The sequence below is a fragment of the Polistes dominula genome, unplaced genomic scaffold, assembly GCF_049000335.1.
Source record: "Polistes dominula isolate Pdom_NZ unplaced genomic scaffold, Pdom_raw_medaka contig_80, whole genome shotgun sequence".
In the NCBI taxonomy this organism is placed as follows: domain Eukaryota; kingdom Metazoa; phylum Arthropoda; class Insecta; order Hymenoptera; family Vespidae; genus Polistes; species Polistes dominula.
In genome coordinates, this window is record NW_028301111.1 from 962,694 (window position 1) to 984,952 (window position 22,259).

The following is a 22,259-nucleotide window of genomic DNA, read 5'->3' on the forward strand; positions in this document are numbered from 1 at the left end:
GGATATAATGTAATTATATATATATAATATATATTATAATTTAATATATTTTTTAATTTTATCGAAATTTTTTATTAATAATTGAAACTTTAATTTTTCTATAATTGAAAAATATCGATTATTTTCTATGGTATTTGTTAAATAGGTATTTATTTTTAATTTTACAGATTTCTGTAAAATTATGTTATCGACCAATAAAATGTCGGTAAAGTAAAATCTTACTAGAATACGGTCGGTAATCACAGTCGGTAAGTACAGTCGGTAAGTACGGTCGATAATCACAGTCGGTAAGTACGGTCGATAATCACAGTCGGTAAGTACGATTAATAATAATTGAGGAGAAAATATTTGACAACGTCATGGTTCTATTAAGTGAAAACAATTATTGTATCAAGAAACCTTTCTTATCTTCCTAACAGTCCGTGATTGACGTTCTGTTCTATCTAGGATATTGCACAACAGGTATTTAACGGAAAACACTCCTAACTATCTCCCAGTATCTTCTTGAACGTTGTAAATAACAGAACGTAAGATGTGGAAAACAACGACGGTTATACTTGTGTTGGCAATTGGTTTATATCATCTTATGTAAGTGTGTGATTAATATTTGAAATGATATAACATTGTATGTTATTTGCTTTATAAAGTACAATGTCTAAAAGATAACTGTCTAATTAGAGATAAAAGATAACTATACTATAATACAATGTAAATTTTATTATTTTAATATTTAATTTTTATATACGATGAAAATTTAAAATGAGAATTGAACTGTCACCGATAATAATAATTGATAATAATAATAAGAAAGATAATAATAATGATATTAATATTAATACAAGCCAACGTAGTTTTAATTTTTTTTTCTTATTTTTTATTTCTCGACGCAGAAAATACGACGATACAATTATTAATGTCGAAGTATGCTATTACTTTTTTTTTATTTTTTGTTTTTTATTTGATCCACAATCTTATTTTTAATAATCATATACGTATATCGAATAATATAATCAACTATTGTTTAAATGTTACAAATAAAATAAAAAAATAAAAAAATAAAAAAAGCAATTACAATTGTTCCTTTTTTGATTTTTATTATTATTTTCTAATTTTTTTTTTTTTTTTTTTACAATAAAGATTCAATTCGGAACAATTGAAGAAACCAGATTTGCCGGAAACATTTTGGGGACCAGACAAGAACAAAGGAGCATCGAAAGAAATTCGACCATTCAAGATAGACGTACCACAATCGGTAAATAAAATGTTTTTTCTCACACCTGGATGGAAAGTACGTATTTTGCTCCCTGTTTTCAGGGAGCAAAGTGCCCCATTCCCGCCCGGTTGAATCTGTGCCAGGGAGAAAAGTGCCTCATTCCCTCCCGCTTGAAGTAGTAACGAATTAGTGCGCATGCGCTAAAAAATAGAAGCATGCGTACTATTTCCTTAACCTTAAAAATGTTTTAATAAATTACTGCTCATGCTTATATATATTATATATTATGATATATAATTAATGATTTTAATAACATGTGTTGTCTCATATATTTTATATTTTATTTATTTTTACAAGTTTTAAAGATATTTGTTTAGTTAAATATTACAAACATAAATAGGTTACTACGTATACATTTAGTTATTTTCTTGATTATGAGAGTTGTATTTGTTATTATTTATTATAATCTGTTTAAACTTACAATTCTTGAAAGTGACAAAAGGTGTATTGACGGTCAAAGAATCAATCACTTCGTTCTCGATTTGAATTTCATTTAAATGCTTTTTTTTGGACTCACACAGACTTACACACACAACCTCTTCGATTTTCAACACTCCCCAGAATAATAATAATTTATAAACTCCCTACTTAATTAATTAAATTTTATTTTAAAAAATATTTTTTAAACTTAAACAATAATGTATATTTTTAATAGAATCTAATTTTATATTTAAATTTTTTTTTAAGTTTTTTTATATTTTATTTTATTTTTATATTTAAATTTTCTTAAAGTGGGGGGCTCCGCCCCGTCCCCGGCGGGGGCTCCGCCCCCTCAACCCCCGCAGGGGCTGTGCCCCCGGACCCCCCTAATTTTTTTTTTTCTGGGGGCTTCGCCCCCAGGCCCCCATCGGGGGTTTCACCCCTGGACCCCTTGATTGTTGTTAAATTTGCATAATCTTCGCAAAATGTATTAATTGACAACAAATAAAATAGTATATTACATACCTAGGACAGTATAGTAAGAAAGCGGCAACTTCGTTTTACGCAGCGAGAAGAGAGGAAGGCAGGAAGCGACATCTACGTTTGTTACAGATGCAACGGGAGAAAAGTAGGCGCTTTTCGCCCGGGTAGAAAAGTAGGCACTTTTCGCCCGGGTAGAAAATTAGTATATTATTATTTAATTACAAGCGAACTTTCGATCCAGGTGTGAGAAAAAATTGTATACTCACCACGGGAGCAAAGTATGACATCCCGACCCGCGTTTTTGTCACCCTCGCCTTCGGCTCGGGTGACAATATTACGCGGGTCGGAATGCCATACTTTGCTCCCTAGGTGAGTAATATACTATTTTCTCACACCTGGATGGAAAGTACGTATTTTGCTCCCTGTTTTCAGGGAGCAAAGTGCCCCATTCCCGCCCGGTTGAATCTGTGCCAGGGAGAAAAGTGCCTCATTCCCTCCCGCTTGAAGTAGTAACGAATTAGTGCGCATGCGCTAAAAAATAGAAGCATGCGTACTATTTCCTTAACCTTAAAAATGTTTTAATAAATTACTGCTCATGCTTATATATATTATATATTATGATATATAATTAATGATTTTAATAACATGTGTTGTCTCATATATTTTATATTTTATTTATTTTTACAAGTTTTAAAGATATTTGTTTAGTTAAATATTACAAACATAAATAGGTTACTACGTATACATTTAGTTATTTTCTTGATTATGAGAGTTGTATTTGTTATTATTTATTATAATCTGTTTAAACTTACAATTCTTGAAAGTGACAAAAGGTGTATTGACGGTCAAAGAATCAATCACTTCGTTCTCGATTTGAATTTCATTTAAATGCTTTTTTTTGGACTCACACAGACTTACACACACAACCTCTTCGATTTTCAACACTCCCCAGAATAATAATAATTTATAAACTCCCTACTTAATTAATTAAATTTTATTTTAAAAAATATTTTTTAAACTTAAACAATAATGTATATTTTTAATAGAATCTAATTTTATATTTAAATTTTTTTTTAAGTTTTTTTATATTTTATTTTATTTTTATATTTAAATTTTCTTAAAGGTGGGGGGCTCCGCCCCCCAGCCCCGGCGGGGGCTCCGCCCCCTCAACCCCCGCGGGGGCTGTGCCCCCGGACCCCCCTAATTTTTTTTTTCTGCGGGGCTTCGCCCCAGGCCCCCATCGGGGGGTTTCACCCCTGGACCCCTTGATTGTTGTTAAATTTGCATAATCTTCGCAAAATGTATTAATTGACAACAAATAAAATAGTATATTACATACCTAGGACAGTATAGTAAGAAAGCGGCAACTTCGTTTTACGCAGCGAGAAGAGAGGAAGGCAGGAAGCGACATCTACGTTTGTTACAGATGCAACGGGAGAAAAGTAGGCGCTTTTCGCCCGGGTAGAAAAGTAGGCACTTTTCGCCCGGGTAGAAAATTAGTATATTATTATTTAATTACAAGCGAACTTTCGATCCAGGTGTGAGAAAAAATTGTATACTCACCACGGGAGCAAAGTATGACATCCCGACCCGCGTTTTTGTCACCCCTCGCCTTCGGCTCGGGTGACAATATTACGCGGGTCGGAATGCCATACTTTGCTCCCTAGGTGAGTAATATACTATTATTAAAAAAAAAAAAAACAACAAAAAAGTAAACGTACAATTATGTCATTTATTTTAATAATGGGTTTATTTATGTACGTCTATTTTAAAATTTTTTGTTGTTAATATTATTGTTGTTGATCGCAAAAACATCTACACTTGAAAAATAACTGTTATAAAAACTATTGAAAAAAAAAAAGATATAAAATTGAATTTAAATTGCTATCAAAATAAGCGGATTAGTATTATGTAATATTATAAAAAAAAAATTATTAATTATCATTTATGAATAACCATTTGTGTTATTGTACATCGAAGACTTGTTTCATAAAAAAATCAAAAAATTCATATTTTTATGTAATTGTGTTTGTAAGTAAAACAATTAAGAAGATGTAATTTAATGACTTGTACAAAGTTATTTATTCAAAGTCTAATAGTTCACTGATAACTCACGTTTACTACTTTAAACTTTAAAAATAGACAAATGTTTATTGTTTGAATTATTCCAATATTTTCCGTTTTCTCTTTTTTACAAAAAAAATTATTGAAAGAAAAACTAATTTTATTTTTTTTTTTTATTTTATCCATTAAAGGTCCTAGATGATTTAAACAAACGTTTAGAGAATCCAAGATTAAATGTCGAACCATTGGAAGGTGTTGCATGGACTTACGGTGTACCAGCGCCATATTTGAAAAATATTATTGAATATTGGCGTAATAAATATAATTGGAACGAGAGACAAGCTCTTCTTAACAAATATCCACAATTTGTAACAAACATTCAAGGTAAACTTATGACAACAATTATTAATAATTATTCTTCTTAATTAATTATTACTTTTTTTATTATTATAGACTTATTTGATAATCACCTTGGAATGCTAAGAATAAGATTAAATAACTAACAATAAAAAGATCCAACTTATTGCATTGTACTTTTTGTTATCGTTAAAATAGTTCAGTTAGGGTCTTTGCCCTGTTGAAAGTAGTTACAAGACTATTGAAGATGTACAAGTGTGTTTTATTATCTTTCATTCCCGTTAGTTCACTTCTAGTTACTAGTTAGTACTTAGTTTATCTTACCATAAACCTAAATCTATTGAAGAGTCTTTCATACCATTTTTTATTCAAAATATATCAATTTTTTTACTATAATATATTTTATCTTCTTTTTATTTAGGTCTCAACATCCACTTTTATCACGTAAAACCGTCGAATTTACCAAAAAATAAGAAAATCAAAGTTATACCGCTTCTTATGGTACATGGTTGGCCTGGTTCAGTGGTAGAATTCCAAAAGATTATTCCATTATTGACCACACCCAAACAAGACAGGGATTTCGTTTTTGAAGTAATTGCACCATCTTTACCTGGATATGGTTTCAGTGATGCTGCTGTACGACCTGGATTATCACCAGCCCATGTATATATACATTTATTATTTATTATTTCTATGTTTTTATATTAATATTTTAACAATCTTATCTGGATTGATTTTATTTTTAATTATTCTAATTATTATATATATATATATATATATATATATATATTTAATATTATATATAATATTAAATATTTATTATTAGCAATATTAATTATTAAATTAAATTATTATAAATTAAATTAAACTATTAATATATAATATTAATATGATATTTATTTAATATTTATATATTTAATATTATTAATTATTACACAATTATGTTTTATTATTAATTTAAATAATACTTGTTATTTAGATCGGTATTATTTTTAAAAATCTCATGACGAGGCTTGGTTTTGAAAAATATTATATCCAAGGAGGTGACTGGGGTGCTATTATTACATCTTCAATGGCTGTTCTTTATCCAGAAAAGTAATCATATATTTTTATTTTTATTATTTATCTTCTTTTTTTATAATAACAAGTATCTGTGTGATATATATATATGTATATTTTAACGCAGAATTTTTGGACTACATTCGAACATGTGTACGAGTAAATTATTCAACAACTTTTGGTATATCATTGGAACATATTTCCCCTCACTTGTCGTTGATAAGGAATACGAAAATAGAATTTATCCGATGAAAGATAAATTCTTTTTTATATTGGAAGAAAGTGGATATTTTCATTTACAAGCTACTAAGCCAGATACGATTGGTAAATATTATTTTTAAAACATTTAAAATCAAATTGGAAAAAACGAAAACATTTATTTTATTTAAAAAAAAACAAAAAAAAAACAATTAATTTCTTTTTTTGTTATAGGCTTGGCATTGATGAATTCACCAGTGTCCTTGGCAGGATACATACTCGAAAAATTCAGTACATGGACAAATAAAGAATATAAAACTAGAAAGGACGGTGGTCTACTTGATAAATTTACTTTGGATGAGCTTTTGGATAATATTATGGTATACTGGGTGACCGATTCTATAACGTCTAGTGCACGTCTTTATGCTGAAGCAAATACCCACAAAAATAGAGATTTACAAATCGATGAGTAAGTTTTCTTTTTTATATAAAATCATAGAAAGATAATATTTCATTTCAAATTAAATGATAATTGTGTAAAAGAAAAACATGTATATTTAGATTTATAATTTAATAATTATTATTTAATATTTATTCTATATATTAGGTGTAAATATTAATATATTAATATATTTAATAATTATTCTACATAATATATTTTTATATAATTTATTTTATTAATATATATATATTTATTATATAATTATTTAATAATGTAAATTACTAAAATAATAACTAAAATCACTAAAATTATTAAATTACTAAAATAATAATTTATATTTATATTATTATTTTCTAGTATGCCCATTGATGTACCAACAGCTTGTGCCTTATTTCCACACGAATTGATGTATGTACCAGAAAAACTACTTAAAAGTAGATATTTGAATTTAATTCAAGTGAACCATATGCCAGGAGGTGGTCATTTCGCAGCTATGGAAGAACCTCTTTTACTTGCAAATGATATATACGATTTTGTTGCCAAAGTTGAAAAATTATCAAAGAAAGATGATAAAAAAGCAACTGCGATTCCACAACAGGATAATAAAAAAACTCAAAAAACAAAATAGATTTAAGCTTTTGAAATATTTTTCATTTAAAAAGTATTTTGCTTAACGGTTTGTACTTTTCCCTTTTTTTTTTACAAGTATTTTTATAAAGAAATTTTTATAATACATTAAATTGATATTGATATTAATTTTAGATTGCATATATATATATATAAGAATACGTCACAAATTATAAAAATATTTTATAAATCATTGTGAAAAAATAATTATTTTATTACTGTAGAAATATATTATTATAAATTAATTATAAAGTGAAGGAATTAATAAAAAAAAGTATCGTGTAAAATTTTCTTACAATTCTATATAGATTATTTTTACTATCATCACAAAGTATTATATGTATATAAAATAAATTTGTTTCTACATTACATATACCACTTAATTAATTCTTGACAAATAGGAAACTATTTTTAGAATACATTAAAAATCAATGATTACTCATCGAGAATATCTAATCCAAGATGCTTAGAGATTTCCTAACGAGATAATTGAATTTGTACTAGTTTCGCATGACAATAGAATTATTGCAACATTAAAATTTACAAATTATGTTAATCTTAAAAGAAAAGAATTATACCACATTAAGGAAGACAATTAAATAATATAATGAAAATTATACTCGAGATTACAAATAAACAAAAAGAAATAATTTCATTGAACTATTATATTTTATAAATATTCAATTAGTTGCACAATCATACTTTCAAATTGAATGGATAATTAACGTTCATATTAGAATCGTTTCATATATTAAGTATTTATGAATTTTTATGATCCCAGAGGCCCCTAACAGTTATAAAAAAAAAAAAATAAAAAAAGATGTATCGCAAGTTTCAAATCTTTATTTAAATTTTAAGCTATACTGCGCAACGATGCAAGTTTTTCTACTAAATAAGATGTGAATAATCAATTATTTATTGAAACTACAAAGTAATTATTCCAAAAATTTAAAACTCTGTAGATTTTATTCTTATAACAGTAGCTATAACTAAGAATTTGTACAGATATTTGGTTACTACAATTCTGGAGTTGCAGCTAGTTGAAAGATTACGTTACTTAATTTTTTCGTTCACCCCTTTTCTCAACAAGTTTCGAATCAATGATTTTTCGAAAAACCTACATCTTTTTCTCGTATCATAGAAAACAGCAAAATTAAATCACATCCTTTTAAAATGCGTGTCATAAATATTATAAAAATAAAAAAAATAAAAACAGTAGATTCATTGAAGTCTTAAATCTGAAACAGATATGTTAATCAATTAAACATATTATTAACAATCATATTTAAAATCTTTTGTAAGCCTGTGCAAATATTCAATGTTACATTTATTATGGACTTGTAAATATTAATATTTAATATTTATTGTTTATATGTGTGCCTTCAGAAATGCATTTATACATATATCAAATAGAGGAGAATCAAAAGGGTTTATTGTTAAATCCAACGAAGATCACCTGAAACAAAAAGAAAACTATATTAATTATAGAATCAAGTGATACAGTAATTGCCTAACATATAAATCGTCCAATTCGCAGATGCACTTTTTAAGAAAATTCTCTATTTATTTTCATCAAATATCTATTTTTAAACGCGTGATTTTTACTTTACAAAAAATAAAAAAATAAAAAAGTAAAAGTACAAATATTAAGTTACTAGAGAAGATAATATCCATTAATTATTATGACTAGTACTTTTAAACTATATTATATAGAAAAGAAAAAATTACACATTTACAAAAATACGATCACAGTGAAAAATATTAAAGACGAAACAAGATAAAAGAAATTACTGTAACATTTACAAAAAGTTAATTAAACTCCAAAATTTAATAATACGGAAATTTTAATATTTATGACTTTAACTAATTAAACAAATATGCATCTTTTTGACGATGAGACACGAATTTGGTGTCCCAAGGAGATGGAATGGTCCATCATCTCCAATTACAACTAAAAATTAATGACGAGCAAAAAAGTAAAAAAATAAAATATAAAATATGACTAGAGAGCCATTCTCTAAAGGTACGAACTTGCTGTTGAACCTTTGAAAATAACTAAATAGCCTCAGTAGTTGCCCTCTTGAGCCACAATTAAGTGGGGGCCTCTTCAGCATTAAGCCTCTTCTTTCTTCATTCCATGAAAACTGCATTTGGACATTTCCTACGTGCGAGCAAGATAAGATCTTTCATACTAATTTTGCAAATGAACTTGTATTTTTCTAATTAACATTTCTCGTGGATCATCAATGAACTTTGAGTATATTGACCATACACGAGAATATTTATTCGAATGTCCAAGCAGATAATGATTTCCCTCGATGACCTAATAACACTTCGCACTTTTAACGTCGAGTAATAAAATTGAATTGAAATAAATAGTGCAATAAATGTAATAAATTTTTTTGCAATACCTTCATTTCATTAATTCGTTATATTTAATTATATAAAATATTTCTGGCTGTAAGACGAAATCGCGATAGTGCGTAGTGCTAATGCTGAAATACTTAAAACTAAGTATCAAATGCATCAAAGAATTTGCGAATTTGATTCGACTGTATCTCGTTCGAGATAAAATCGAAGTTGAAATGAATCTTTCAAATAGTTGCAAATACCTTTGAATCATGATACATAATAGAGATCACAGAATAGTCACAAAATATATATTAACAAATCAAGCATAATAGAACGAGATGATCAAATATTTTGTAACAATTCTGTATAAACCAGGAGGCAGAATTACCACTCCGGAGTGGAAGAAGGAAGTCTAATGCCTTTCCTGGATCCTACCTACTTAAAATTAAAATTTTCACATTCATTCAGAGAAGTATGCTACCTGCCTACCTATTACCCATATTTTAACCCATTTTAAGAAAAACCATACATACCCACCCACGCACTCCACGGTTCTCACACATACCACCAGGGTGCAAAAGCCTAAACTAGAGAGCATGCCCCGGGGCACCTCCGACACCCTAGTTCAACCACGTTTTCTAAACTTATATGCTAATGGGTATACGTACGTTTTGCTGAAATCGACTGCCAAGACTAATGATTATTGCATAAAAAACTAAAGCAAAAATACAAGTATACACTAGTATATATGTATGCATACTAGTAATATACAAGTATACCAAAGTTTCCACAAATAAATGCAGTAACTCTACTATGCAAACGATTATCAAAAAAATGAGAAATATTTAATATAAATATAAGAATGAAGATAGATATGAAGAAGTAATGCTTTAAGTATTTAATGATGTATTAAATGAATAAAAAAATATCGCGTAACGATGTACAATACACACTACCTAATACGCACACACAGGTGTAAAGTACATCGTGCAATCACTAGCACAATAACAGCCGCCAATAGGGGAAAAAACTAAAACTAAACCCACGCTAACTGTTTCTCACCCATACGTGTAACACCTGGGCACACGCATAGATGAGAACGCAGAAAGTATGGGGGGAGAAACGGGGGATTAGTATATTAGAAGCTGAAAATCCTGATCTAAAAAATATGATTAACACATAAACACATAAATACATTTGTATAAAAATTCATCTAAACGGACTAAGGACTCTACAAGTCATTTGGTGAATAATGACTTAAACAAGCGAATGAAAAAAAAAAGTTACCCCATATGAAACAATTGTAGTTTCGAGGTAAGGATGTATTAAAAGACTCTACGGTGATGATGGATATTTTTTGCAAACCTCGGACGATTCTTTCACTAAATGGCTGTTCTAATGAAAGAACTGGGCTTTGAGCCACCACTTAATTGCCAGAATCTATCCGTCGCGAATGAGTTTGTCTTCTTGCTCATTTATTTAAAATATCAAAATCATGATATATCAAAATAATTCTCGATTAGATAAACTATGTACGAAGCAATGCATGTAAGACATTTATTACATACTTTTCTGGACGAAAATGAGTAAATTAATGCTCGGTTTCATCACTAGTGACCACGAACAAAACACATAATAAACAAGAGAGTGCATTTATTAATTGCATTATTAATTAAATGAAATTAACCGATGAGACAAGAAAACCTATCCTGAACTAATAATAAAACATACAATAAAATATACAATTTTCATGAGTAACTCCTAAAAAGGAATTACTCATGTGCTCGTCAATAATTTATTGAAATAATTACAACCAGTAACTCGTGCCGATTTGGACCTTTCATCCTCGGCATGATTGAGCACTGGAGGGACTTTAAATAAAAACTCATGGTTTAAGAAGTTCTGCGATGGCTCCAAAACACTCCTACTTCGCAGCAAGTATTGAAGTCTGACGATGGAAGATATTACTCGATTTGCCATTGAAGAAGATCCATCGAAGATCCATCCAACATCTTTGAAAGGAAGAGAGAATCCATGGTTATATCTGTTAAATAAAATAGACAAAACGATAAGTTATCTGGAATATTATCCAAAATCATGTTAAAGTAAAATCGAATAAAATGTAAATAAAAATGAATACTTACAATGCATTCCAATGAGATGCAGCTCTATTGCACCATGGTGATGCACCACGCGTGAATCTAAAAACGCGGTATAAACGATAATAAGAAACTATAGATGAGTTTCTTATCGCGAAACCGAAATATTATTATACGACGAACAACACTGACTCTAATTCGCGTTTGATTTTAACTTATTACTCGCCCGATCACTGATTCTAGACTGCACTAATTTAAAGACTGCATTGCTCGCAGTCAAATGCAAGAACAAAAATTTCACTCCCGATCACTTCACATGGGCCATTCTTGCACGATTGCAATCTGAAACTAAATTAAAAAACAATACTATTAATATCATTACTATTATAGAAAATCATTAAAATTTTTAAGGAATTATTTAATAAAACAATATACTCACTTTAAATCTTTATTGATGAATGCACAATGGGTCTCCTTTCCTTAGGATGACGATGACAATGCACAAATAATGACTATAAAACTGCATTATATTCAGTTAATTCAATTAACACTAGATTTATGGACTGAGCAAATTTGATTCATTTTAAACTTTTTTGTTACATATATATATAAAATAGAAATATTTTAAATTAATCGTAATGTAATAAAATTTAAATTTAATTAACTTTAAAGTAGAATATTTTTTTTTAATTATATGGTAATTTTTAATGCTATAATGAAATATACATAAATATTAATTTCTTTCTTCTATCCACTTTTTCATTTAAATCACGTTTGTAAATTTTTAAAAAATAGTGAACAAATCTAGTGGTAAACGAATTTCTAAATGAATTTAATTAATAAAATGTGAATAACATTCCAACGATGATCTGAAACACAAATAAAAACAACATTATATAAATTGTTGTTATATAAAAATTACTATAATTATTGAGAAAATGTTTAATAGAAAAATATACTCACTTTGATGGATGCAGGATGAATGCAAGATGGGTATCCTACCCTTAGGATGACGATGAGCACATGTTTAAACCGAATAAAAGAAACTTGCGAGTTTCTTAACCGAGCAAACGAAACTTTAACATACGACGATCAACACTGAATTTACTTGTCGACTTTTTTATATTTTATTTTAACACGATGCAACACACGAAAACCTCATTGCCTACGCGCTCGATTGCAATGATTTTCTATAACAGAAAAAGAAAAAGAACAATTAATATCACTGTTGTAATAAAAATCAATTGAAATTATCATAGAAATGTTTGATAGTAAAATATACTTACTTTTAGTCTTCGTTGATGACTGCAGGATGGGTATCCTACCCTTAGGATGACGATGTATAAAATAAAATTAAATAAAAAGTCTAAAAAGCTGAAACATACTAAAGACTATATTACAATATTTCCTGTAAATCATTTCTGAAGGCAGGGCACACATTGAAACCATTGAATATTTTTGATAGAATGGTATTCAAGTTATTAAATATTTGTGAAATTGATCAAAAAATGCAACTATTTGCTTGCAATATTACATATCAAGTATGTATTGTTAGTATAAATATTAATTAAAAATCTTTAAAGTTGTCTAAATAAAACGGTAATTGTATCAGCAAACTCAATAAAGAGTAACATAAAAAATAAACCAGTTTTTATACCATTCTATGCAATGAAAAGCTTTTTAAACTATTAAAATCAAAACGATAACGTTAGAAATAAAATTATTAAATAATTTAATACGTTTATTTTTCGTTGATGTTGTCTCGTCGAAGGATAAAAGACGAATACGAGATACGTTACTACGTAACCTTGCTAGAGGAGATCTCGGGAGTGTCGAACGCTCGGCTATTATACGTATGTTATCGGCTGTTTACGTTTTGTCGTTGGAAATTCGACGAAGAAAATTCCTCGAGAAATTCCTGGAAATAAAAATACACATTTATAATAACTTATATGTCGAGTGTATTGTTTTCTTATTCTTCCTCTCTTTCTCTCTCACTCCTTCTCTCTCACTCTTTCTGTAGTATTTCTATATGCTTATATGCTTATATTTAAAAAATAATAATGCTCACCTCGCCGTATATGGAGAAGATAAAAAAAGTTGCCACAAGGTTAAAATATTAGTGAATTCGTGTTATAACTCTTCCCATGCTTAGAAAGCTAAAAAATAAAAGTAAAATATGAAAAAACTCACGTATAACATTCGTTATATATAACACCATATATATAACAGGAAGGTGTACGTTAGATAATTAATTGAAACAATTACCTGAAATTAACGGGATAACAAAATCCGCTGCAACACGTATACAGATGACAGATTAAAAAATTCGAAAGATTCGCCATATTGAAGTGCATAAAACAGGCGCATAAGACTGGCGCGAAAATACTGCATGCGCGAAAATGATGCGTAGTAGATCTTCTTTCCACCTATAATAAAGAAAAATTTCGAAAGATTAAAAATACGATATAGAAGCATAAAAATTGTCAAAATATACTCAAAAAATCAAAATCGATCCTTTTATCCTTTATATATTGTAATAGAAAGGTGTGAACCTTACAAAATATCTTTTAATTACCTGATTTTAACGAGACGATTACACTCCGATGTGTTCTCCACGAAAGACGCCATGAAACTAAAGAATTCGGACGAAAGCTTGGCTGTGATTGGCTAATTCATTTTTTTGAACATGAAAAGGGTCCTAACAGCTTCTTACACGGACAGAATCTGACCTTCTTTATGACCACGCTGGTCAAACTACATATGATAATTTATTTATTAAATAAATTAAAAATCATTTCTATTTTTCTAATAAATGTACACAACACTTATAAATATTCTAAAAATAATGAATTGAATAAAGACAATGTAGACATTACGAAAACTTTGTCGTTTCGCATAAAAGAATACAATCATATAGATGAGAATTGTCGATATAAAAATGTCTAATATAAAATGCAGCATATGAAAGAATAAATTACCAAAATCTGTATCGATAAAGAATCTTTACAATTTAAATACTTTCCGATATACATAATTGTTTTAAATAAATTTACAATAACGTTTATACACGATTCACACGAAGATCATTCTACATGATTTTCTATGCTATAAGATCCTACATTCTCTTTATTCTATTCATTATTTTTAGAATAATTATGAAAAACGTGTACGTTTTATTTCTAATCGAAAAAAGAAACATAAATTTATAATATATCACAATTATTTTCTATTTAATGTACCTTAAATCCTATGAAATATTTAAACCAATGTATATGCCTAGAAACAATCTGAAATGTAATTAGAGAATATTAGAATGATAAAATAATTGTTAAATAATTAATATAAGTGCATATTGTTATCTAATAACTCATTACATATGATCTATGTACCTTTCTCTTCAAGATTCACCTTTTAACTAAGGCATTATCCTCAATGAAAATGTTTTTATTCAATTTTGGTTATGTTATTTTCCAAATGTTGCCCATCTATGCAACGCAAATAACATTCAAAATAAAGAGAAATTTAGATTATAACTCTCTTATTTTTACACTCTTTTCACTAGAAACAATACTTTACACACTTTACTTGTAAATATTATAAAAATAATGAATAGAATAAAAAAGAATGCAGAATAAAAACATTATCTCATTGCATAAGAGAAAACAACCATGTAGAAGAGAAACGTTGTCAAAGAAATTTGGAAAACAATTGATAATCTATCGCTTGCCACCCGTAAAAAAATAAATCTCTACCATAAAGGCGTATTTTTACGTTATCGATACAAATAATAGGGACTTTACTACTGTTGGCAAACGATAGATTGTCAATTGTTTTACATATTTCTTTGACAATGTTTCTCTTCTACATGGTTGTTTTCTCTTATGCAATGAGATAATGTTTTTATTCTGCATTCTTTTTATTATATTCATTATGTTTATAATATTTACAAGTTACATGTGCATTTAATAAAAATAGTAATTACATGAAGAGAGTTATAATGTTAATCTCTGTTTAATTGGAATGTTTTATTTTGTTACATACATGGGCAACATTTGGAAAATAACATAACCAACATTGAATAAAAGCATTTTCACAGAGGATAATGTCTCAGTTAAAAGGTGAATCTTGAAGGGAAAGGTACATAGATCATATGTAATAAGTTATTAGATAACAAAATGCACTTATATTAATTATTTAACAATTATTTTATCATTCTAATGAGCGGCTCAGTCTATAAATAAATTTCGAAGAGGAAGGAACTCCGAAAATATATTTCACACTTTTAAACAATTATTAATACTTCTATCGATTAATTAACAATTATTTTAATATTCTAATACACTCTACTTATATTACAAATAATTTAACACTCGAAGTCATCACTGCTCATGAACAATAAAATAATTACATTAGAATAAATGAAATAATAAAATCTGTACGTTATAATATTGAATTTTCTTTATTAGAATTATAATTATCGTTGCACACATGCCCGAAATAAAAAAAAGAAATATAAACAACTTTCTAATTAATGTTTAGTTTTAAAGAACAACGGCTCAGTGTATAAGTGAATTTCGAAAAGGAAGGTACTCCAATAATTTATCTCGTACTTTTAAACAATAATCGACACTTCTATCGATTAATTAACAATTATTTTAATACTCTAATACACTCTACTTATATTACAGCATAAGTTAACACTCGTAGTCATCACTGCGCATGAACAATAAAATAATTACATTAGAATGAATAAAATAATAAAATTTGAACGTTATAATATTAAATTTTCATTATTAGAATTATTATTATCGTTACAGAAATAATCCACATAAGAAAAATCATAAACAACTTTCTAATTAATGTTTTGTTTTAGAGAACAATGGGTCAGTCTGCAAGTGAATTTCGAAGAGGAAGGTACTCCAATAATATATCTCGTACTTTTAAACAATAATTAATACTTCTATCGATTAATTAACAATTAATATAATATTCTTATACACTGTACTTATATTACAGGACAATTAAACCCACGAAGAGTCATCACTGCGCAGGTGTGATAAATTAATTCTATTACAATGAATAAAATAATAAAATTTAAACGTTATAATATTATAAATTTTCTTTATTAGGATTATTACTACAGTTGCACACGTGCTCGACATAAAACAAAGTCATATAAACAACTTTCTAATTAATGTTTTGTTTTAGAAAACAATGGGTCCGCCTGCAAGTGAATTTCGAAGAGGAAGGTACTCCAATAATTTATCTCGTACTTTTAAACAATAATCGACACTTCTATCGATTAATTAACAATTATTTTAATACTCTAATACACTTTACTTATATTACAGCATAATTTAACACTCGAAGTCATCACTGCGCATGAACAATAAATTAATCACATTAGAATAAAAATAATGTTTAAATCCGAACGTTATAATCTTGAATTTTCATTATTAGAATTATTATTACCATTGCAGAAATAATCAACATAAGAAAAATCATAAACAACTTTCTAATCAAAGTTTTGTTTTAGAGAACAATGGGTCAGTCTGCAAGTGAATTTCGAAGAGGAAGGTACTCCAATAATATATCTCGTACTTTTAAACAATAATTAATACTTCTATCGATTAATTAATAATTAATATAATATTCTTATACACTGTACTTATATTACAGGACAATTAAACACTCGAAGTCGTCACTGCGCAGGAACAATAAAATAATTACGTTAGAATAGATAAAATAATAAAATCTGTACGTTATAATATTGAATTTTCTTTATTAAAATTTTTATTACCGTTGCAGAAATAATCAACATAAGAAAAATCATAAACAACTTTCTAATCAAAGTTTTGTTTTAGAGAACATTGGGTCAGTCTATAAGTGAATTTCGAAGTGGAAGGTACTCCAATAATTTATCTCGTACTTTTAAACAATAATCGACACTTCTATCGATTAATTAACAATTATTTTAATACTCTAATACACTCTACTTATATTACAGCATAATTAAACACTCGAAGTCATCACTGCGCATGAACAATAAATTAATTACGTTAGAATGAATAAAATAATAAAATTTGAACGTTATAATATTGAATTTTCTTTATTAGAATTTTAATTACCGTTGCACACATGATCAACATATATGAAGTCATATAAACAACTTTCTAATCAATGTTTTGTTTTAGAGAACAACAGCTCAGTCTATTAGTGCATTTCGAAGAGGAAGGTACTCCGAAAATATATTTCGTACTTTTAAATAATAATCGATACTTCTATCGATTGTTTAACAATTATTTCATTATTTTAATATACTTTAATTATTTTTCAGATTGTTTCAACGCATATACATTAATTTAAACGTTACATACCTATTAACATACTTTGAATAGAAAATAATTTTAATATGAATTTATTTTTTCAATTTATCAGATAACTGTCTTCAACTTGATTGCGTTCCTAGATCGGAAGGTAATATAATATACTCCAAGTACTTACATTGCAAATAAAATTGTATTAATATTCATTAGAAATTTCTGTTTCAGAAGCGGTTCAATGGGTAGCGGGTAAATTTTTTGTTCGTAAAGGGTGGTACCATTTACAAATAAAGAATTTACTTCAGGGATGCGACTCTGCCCACGCGAGCCATGATTCTATCTTCTTACTCCCAAGGATAGTAGAATCATGTTCATTTAACTTTTAAACTTGAACTACCGTCCTTTTTTTTTCTTTTTTTTCTTTTTTGGCTTTTTGATATGCATTGATAGATATGCATTTAGCATGGGAAACTGAAGCTTCATTGTAAGGGAAGGCATCTTCCGCTAATTGTTAGACGGACCCAAGGATTCATTTCCGTAAGTTCGCAATAGTATACGGTGTTGGACTGAACATTTAGTGTAGGTTTCTCCTAAATTTAGAGTCAGTGGACTAGTCCAATCGGGGGGAAACCACTTAAAAAAAAATCGTGAAAAGTTCTGCTTTAAAAGTTACACCCATCCCCCCTTTTTTCCTATCCCTTTTATTGTTTAACTCTTTTTTATCCCTTTGTTTTCTGTTGCAGATTGGACTATGGTAAGGAAACGACCACAGGTGGACCAGAGGAGGACCATAAAGGCACCAGAAATGGACTTGGTAATATAGGATAGTATAAAATAATTATTTGTATAAATAAAATGAAAATGTGTATCGTTATATAATTCTCCTTTTAGCATCGAACGTGTTTGATAATTATTTTTAATGTATTTTCTTTATTTATAGATTCCATGGTACAACTTATAATTGTATACTCTTTTTAATTATTATACTTTATTTTATGTAGATTGAAAATTATGTATATAAATGTATATAGATTGTATTTCTATAAGTTGAAGTTATTCTAGGGTGTGTTAGTTTTAAGTATCATCGATGATTTTATTGAATTTCTTTTCAGATTACACTCCTTGTCTTTCATTTTGTATTTTTTAATATTGAAATTTTTCTCTGGTATTTTCGATAATAATTTTAACGATTTTTTGAATGGTACTCTTATGGTGGGGCCTAAGAGTTAGATTTATTCCTTTGAATTATATTCGGATGTGAGCATCTTTAGGATGCACATCCCTCTTGGGTCTTCAGAAGCGGTTACCTCCTCGTGGTTAGACCTGGGCAATGGTATTTTACTTTCCATGTAATGTTTAACATATTTTTATATGTTTTACATTCCATTGCAAGTAAAATCCAGCCAAAGACCGCTTACCATTAACATTATAATTGTAATTAGTTTCTGTAATTTTCCAATGAACATATTTTTATTCCTTTCCTTAGCTCCTTCTATCCATTTCATCTCCAGAAACTAATTACCTTATAATGTTTTTTAATAACTTTTATAATGTTACAGGCATTACACCGATAAAACAAGAAATCTTTTATTGTAATATTTATTTTATTTAATTTCAGGATAAAATTATTTTTGTTATAATGCATATTTTATTTTTTAAAGCAGGTTTCTACTATCTCACAATTTAACATATATTAAATAGAAAACAATTTTGATAGATTGTCAATTGTTTTCCAAATTTCTTTGACAACGTTTCTCTTCTACATGGTTGTTTTCTCTTATGCAATGAGATAATGTTTTTATTCTGCATTCTTTTTTTATTCTATTGATTGTTTTTATAATATTTACAAGTAAAGTGTGTAAAGTATTGTTTCTAGTGAAAAGAGTGTAAAAATAAGAGAGTTATAATCTAAATTTCTCTTTATTTTGAATGTTATTTGCGTTGCATAGATGGGCAACATTTGGAAAATAACATAACCAAAATTGAATAAAAGCATTTTCATAGAGGATAATGCCTCAGTTAAAAGGTGAATCTTGAAGAGAAAGGTACATATATCATATGTAAGCTTTTAAATTAAAGTAGGCAATCTCATTCTTTAATTAACAATTATTTTATCATTCTAATATTCTCTAATTACGTTTCAGATTGTTTCTATGCATATACATTGGTTTAAACATTTTATATGTTTTAACATACATTAAATAGAAAATAATTTTGATATGTTATAAATTTATGTTTCTTTTTTCGATTACAAATAAAATGTACACATTATTCATAATTATTCTAAAAATAATGAATAAGATAAAGAGAATGTAGTATCTTATAGCATAGAAAAGCATGTGGAATAATCTTCGTGTGTGAATCGTGTATAAACGTTATTATGAATATTTTTAAAACAATTATGCATCTCTGAAAGTATTTCAATTGTGAGGATTCTTTATCGATATTGATTTTGGGAATTTATTCTTTCATATGCTGCATTTCATATTAGATATTTTTCTATCGACAATCTCTTCTATACGATTTTGTTCTTTTGTGCAAAACGACCAAGATCTCTTAATGTCGACATTGTCTTTATTCTATTCATTATTTTTAGAATATTTATAAGTTACGTATACATTTATTAGAAAAATAGAAATGATTTTTAATTTATTTAATAAATAAATTATCATATGCAGTTTGACCAGCGTGGTCATGAGGAAGGTCAGATTCTGTCCGTGTAAGAAGCCGTGATGACCCTTTTCATGATCAAAAAAATGAATTAGCCAATCACGGCCAAGCTTTCGTCCGAATTCTTCAGTTTCATGGCGTCATTCGTGGAGAACACATCGGAGTGTCATCGTCCCGTTAAAATCAGGTAATTAAAAGATATTTTGTAAAGTTTACATCTTCCTATTATAATATATAAAGGATGTAAGGATCAATTTTGATTTTTTGAGTATATTTTGACAATTTTCATGCTTCTATATCGTATTTTTAATCATTAAAAATTTTTCTTTATTATAGGTGGAAAGAAGATATACTGCGCATCATTTTCGCGCATGATGTATTTTCGCGCCAGTCTTACGCGCCTGCTTTATGCACTGCAATATGGCGAATCTTTCGAATTTTTTAATCTGCCATCTGTATACGTGTTGCAGCGGATTTTGTTATCCCGTTAATTTCAGGTAATTGTTTCAATTATTATTTTAATGTACACCTTCCTGTTATATATTAAATGATATATAACGAATGTTATATATCAAATGCATACTACATGCATAATTTTTATATGTGTTTTCATATTTTACTTTCTTTTAGTTTTCTTAACATGGGAAGAGTTATAACACGAATTCACTAATATTTTAACCTTGTGGCAACTTTTTTTATCTTCTCCATATACGGCGAGGTGAGCATTATTATTTTTTAAATATAAGCATATAAGCATATAGAAATACTACAGAAAGAGTGAGAGAGAAGGAGTGAGAGAGAAAGAGAGGAAGAATAAGAAAACAATACACTCGACATATAAGTTATTATAAATGTGTATTTTTATTTCCAGGAATTTCTCGAGGAATTTTCTTCGTCGAATTTCCAACGACAAAACGTAAACAGCCGATAACATACGTATAATAGCCGAGCGTTCGACACTCCCGAGATCTCCTCTAGCAAGGTTACGTAGTAACGTATCTCGTATTCGTCTTTTATCCTTCGACGAGACAACATCAACGAAAAATAAACGTATTAAATTATTTAATAATTTTATTTCTAACGTTATCGTTTTGATTTTAATAGTTTAAAAAGCTTTTCATTGCATAGAATGGTATAAAAACTGGTTTATTTTTTATGTTACTCTTTATTGAGTTTGCTGATACAATTACCGTTTTATTTAGACAACTTTAAAGATTTTTAATTAATATTTATACTAACAATACATACTTGATATGTAATATTGCAAGCAAATAGTTGCATTTTTTGATCAATTTCACAAATATTTAATAACTTGAATACCATTCTATCAAAAATATTCAATGGTTTCAATGTGTGCCCTGCCTTCAGAAATGATTTACAGGAAATATTGTAATATAGTCTTTAGTATGTTTCAGCTTTTTAGACTTTTTATTTAATTTTATTTTATACATCGTCATCCTAAGGGTAGGATACCCATCCTGCAGTCATCAACGAAGACTAAAAGTAAGTATATTTTACTATCAAACATTTCTATGATAATTTCAATTGATTTTTATTACAACAGTGATATTAATTGTTCTTTTTCTTTTTCTGTTATAGAAAATCATTGCAATCGAGCGCGTAGGCAATGAGGTTTTCGTGTGTTGCATCGTGTTAAAATAAAATATAAAAAAGTCGACAAGTAAATTCAGTGTTGATCGTCGTATGTTAAAGTTTCGTTTGCTCGGTTAAGAAACTCGCAAGTTTCTTTTATTCGGTTTAAACATGTGCTCATCGTCATCCTAAGGGTAGGATACCCATCTTGCATTCATCCTGCATCCATCAAAGTGAGTATATTTTTCTATTAAACATTTTCTCAATAATTATAGTAATTTTTATATAACAACAAT

At 28.1% G+C, this 22,259-nt stretch overlaps 1 protein-coding gene and 2 long non-coding RNA genes across 3 annotated transcripts; 2 read left to right on the forward strand and 1 right to left on the reverse strand.

The window, feature by feature from the left end:
- Nucleotides 1–400: 400 nt before the first annotated feature.
- On the forward strand, nucleotides 401–7,294 carry LOC107072381 (juvenile hormone epoxide hydrolase 1). Its single transcript, XM_015332254.2, has 8 exons — nucleotides 401–588; nucleotides 1,138–1,252; nucleotides 4,432–4,624; nucleotides 5,019–5,260; nucleotides 5,577–5,692; nucleotides 5,784–5,980; nucleotides 6,089–6,323; nucleotides 6,654–7,294. The coding sequence occupies exons 1-8, from the start codon at nucleotides 533–535 to the stop codon at nucleotides 6,922–6,924; spliced, it is 1,425 nt and encodes a 474-aa protein (XP_015187740.2). The 5' UTR covers nucleotides 401–532; the 3' UTR covers nucleotides 6,925–7,294.
- A 5,083-nt stretch (nucleotides 7,295–12,377) lies between these two features.
- Nucleotides 12,378–14,099, reverse strand: LOC149031125 (uncharacterized). Its single transcript, XR_016178012.1, has 5 exons — nucleotides 13,953–14,099; nucleotides 13,643–13,803; nucleotides 13,446–13,533; nucleotides 12,661–13,292; nucleotides 12,378–12,564 (listed from the first exon to the last, which is right to left on the reverse strand). It is a non-coding gene; the product is annotated as an uncharacterized LOC149031125 (long non-coding RNA).
- Nucleotides 14,100–20,410: 6,311 nt separating this feature from the next.
- Nucleotides 20,411–22,156, forward strand: LOC149031126 (uncharacterized). Its single transcript, XR_016178011.1, has 5 exons — nucleotides 20,411–20,557; nucleotides 20,707–20,867; nucleotides 21,001–21,088; nucleotides 21,242–21,873; nucleotides 21,970–22,156. It is a non-coding gene; the product is annotated as an uncharacterized LOC149031126 (long non-coding RNA).
- Nucleotides 22,157–22,259: the final 103 nt, after the last annotated feature.

Excerpts from the sequence above, each read along its gene's own strand:
- LOC107072381 (XM_015332254.2), top strand. The coding sequence starts at position 533 with ATGTGGAAAACAACGACGGTTATACTTGTGTTGGCAATTGGTTTATAT. Across the intron at positions 1,253-4,431 it reads AGATAGACGTACCACAATCG|GTCCTAGATGATTTAAACAA; the intron begins GTAAATAAAATG and ends TATCCATTAAAG. Across the intron at positions 5,981-6,088 it reads TACTAAGCCAGATACGATTG|GCTTGGCATTGATGAATTCA; the intron begins GTAAATATTATT and ends TTTTTGTTATAG.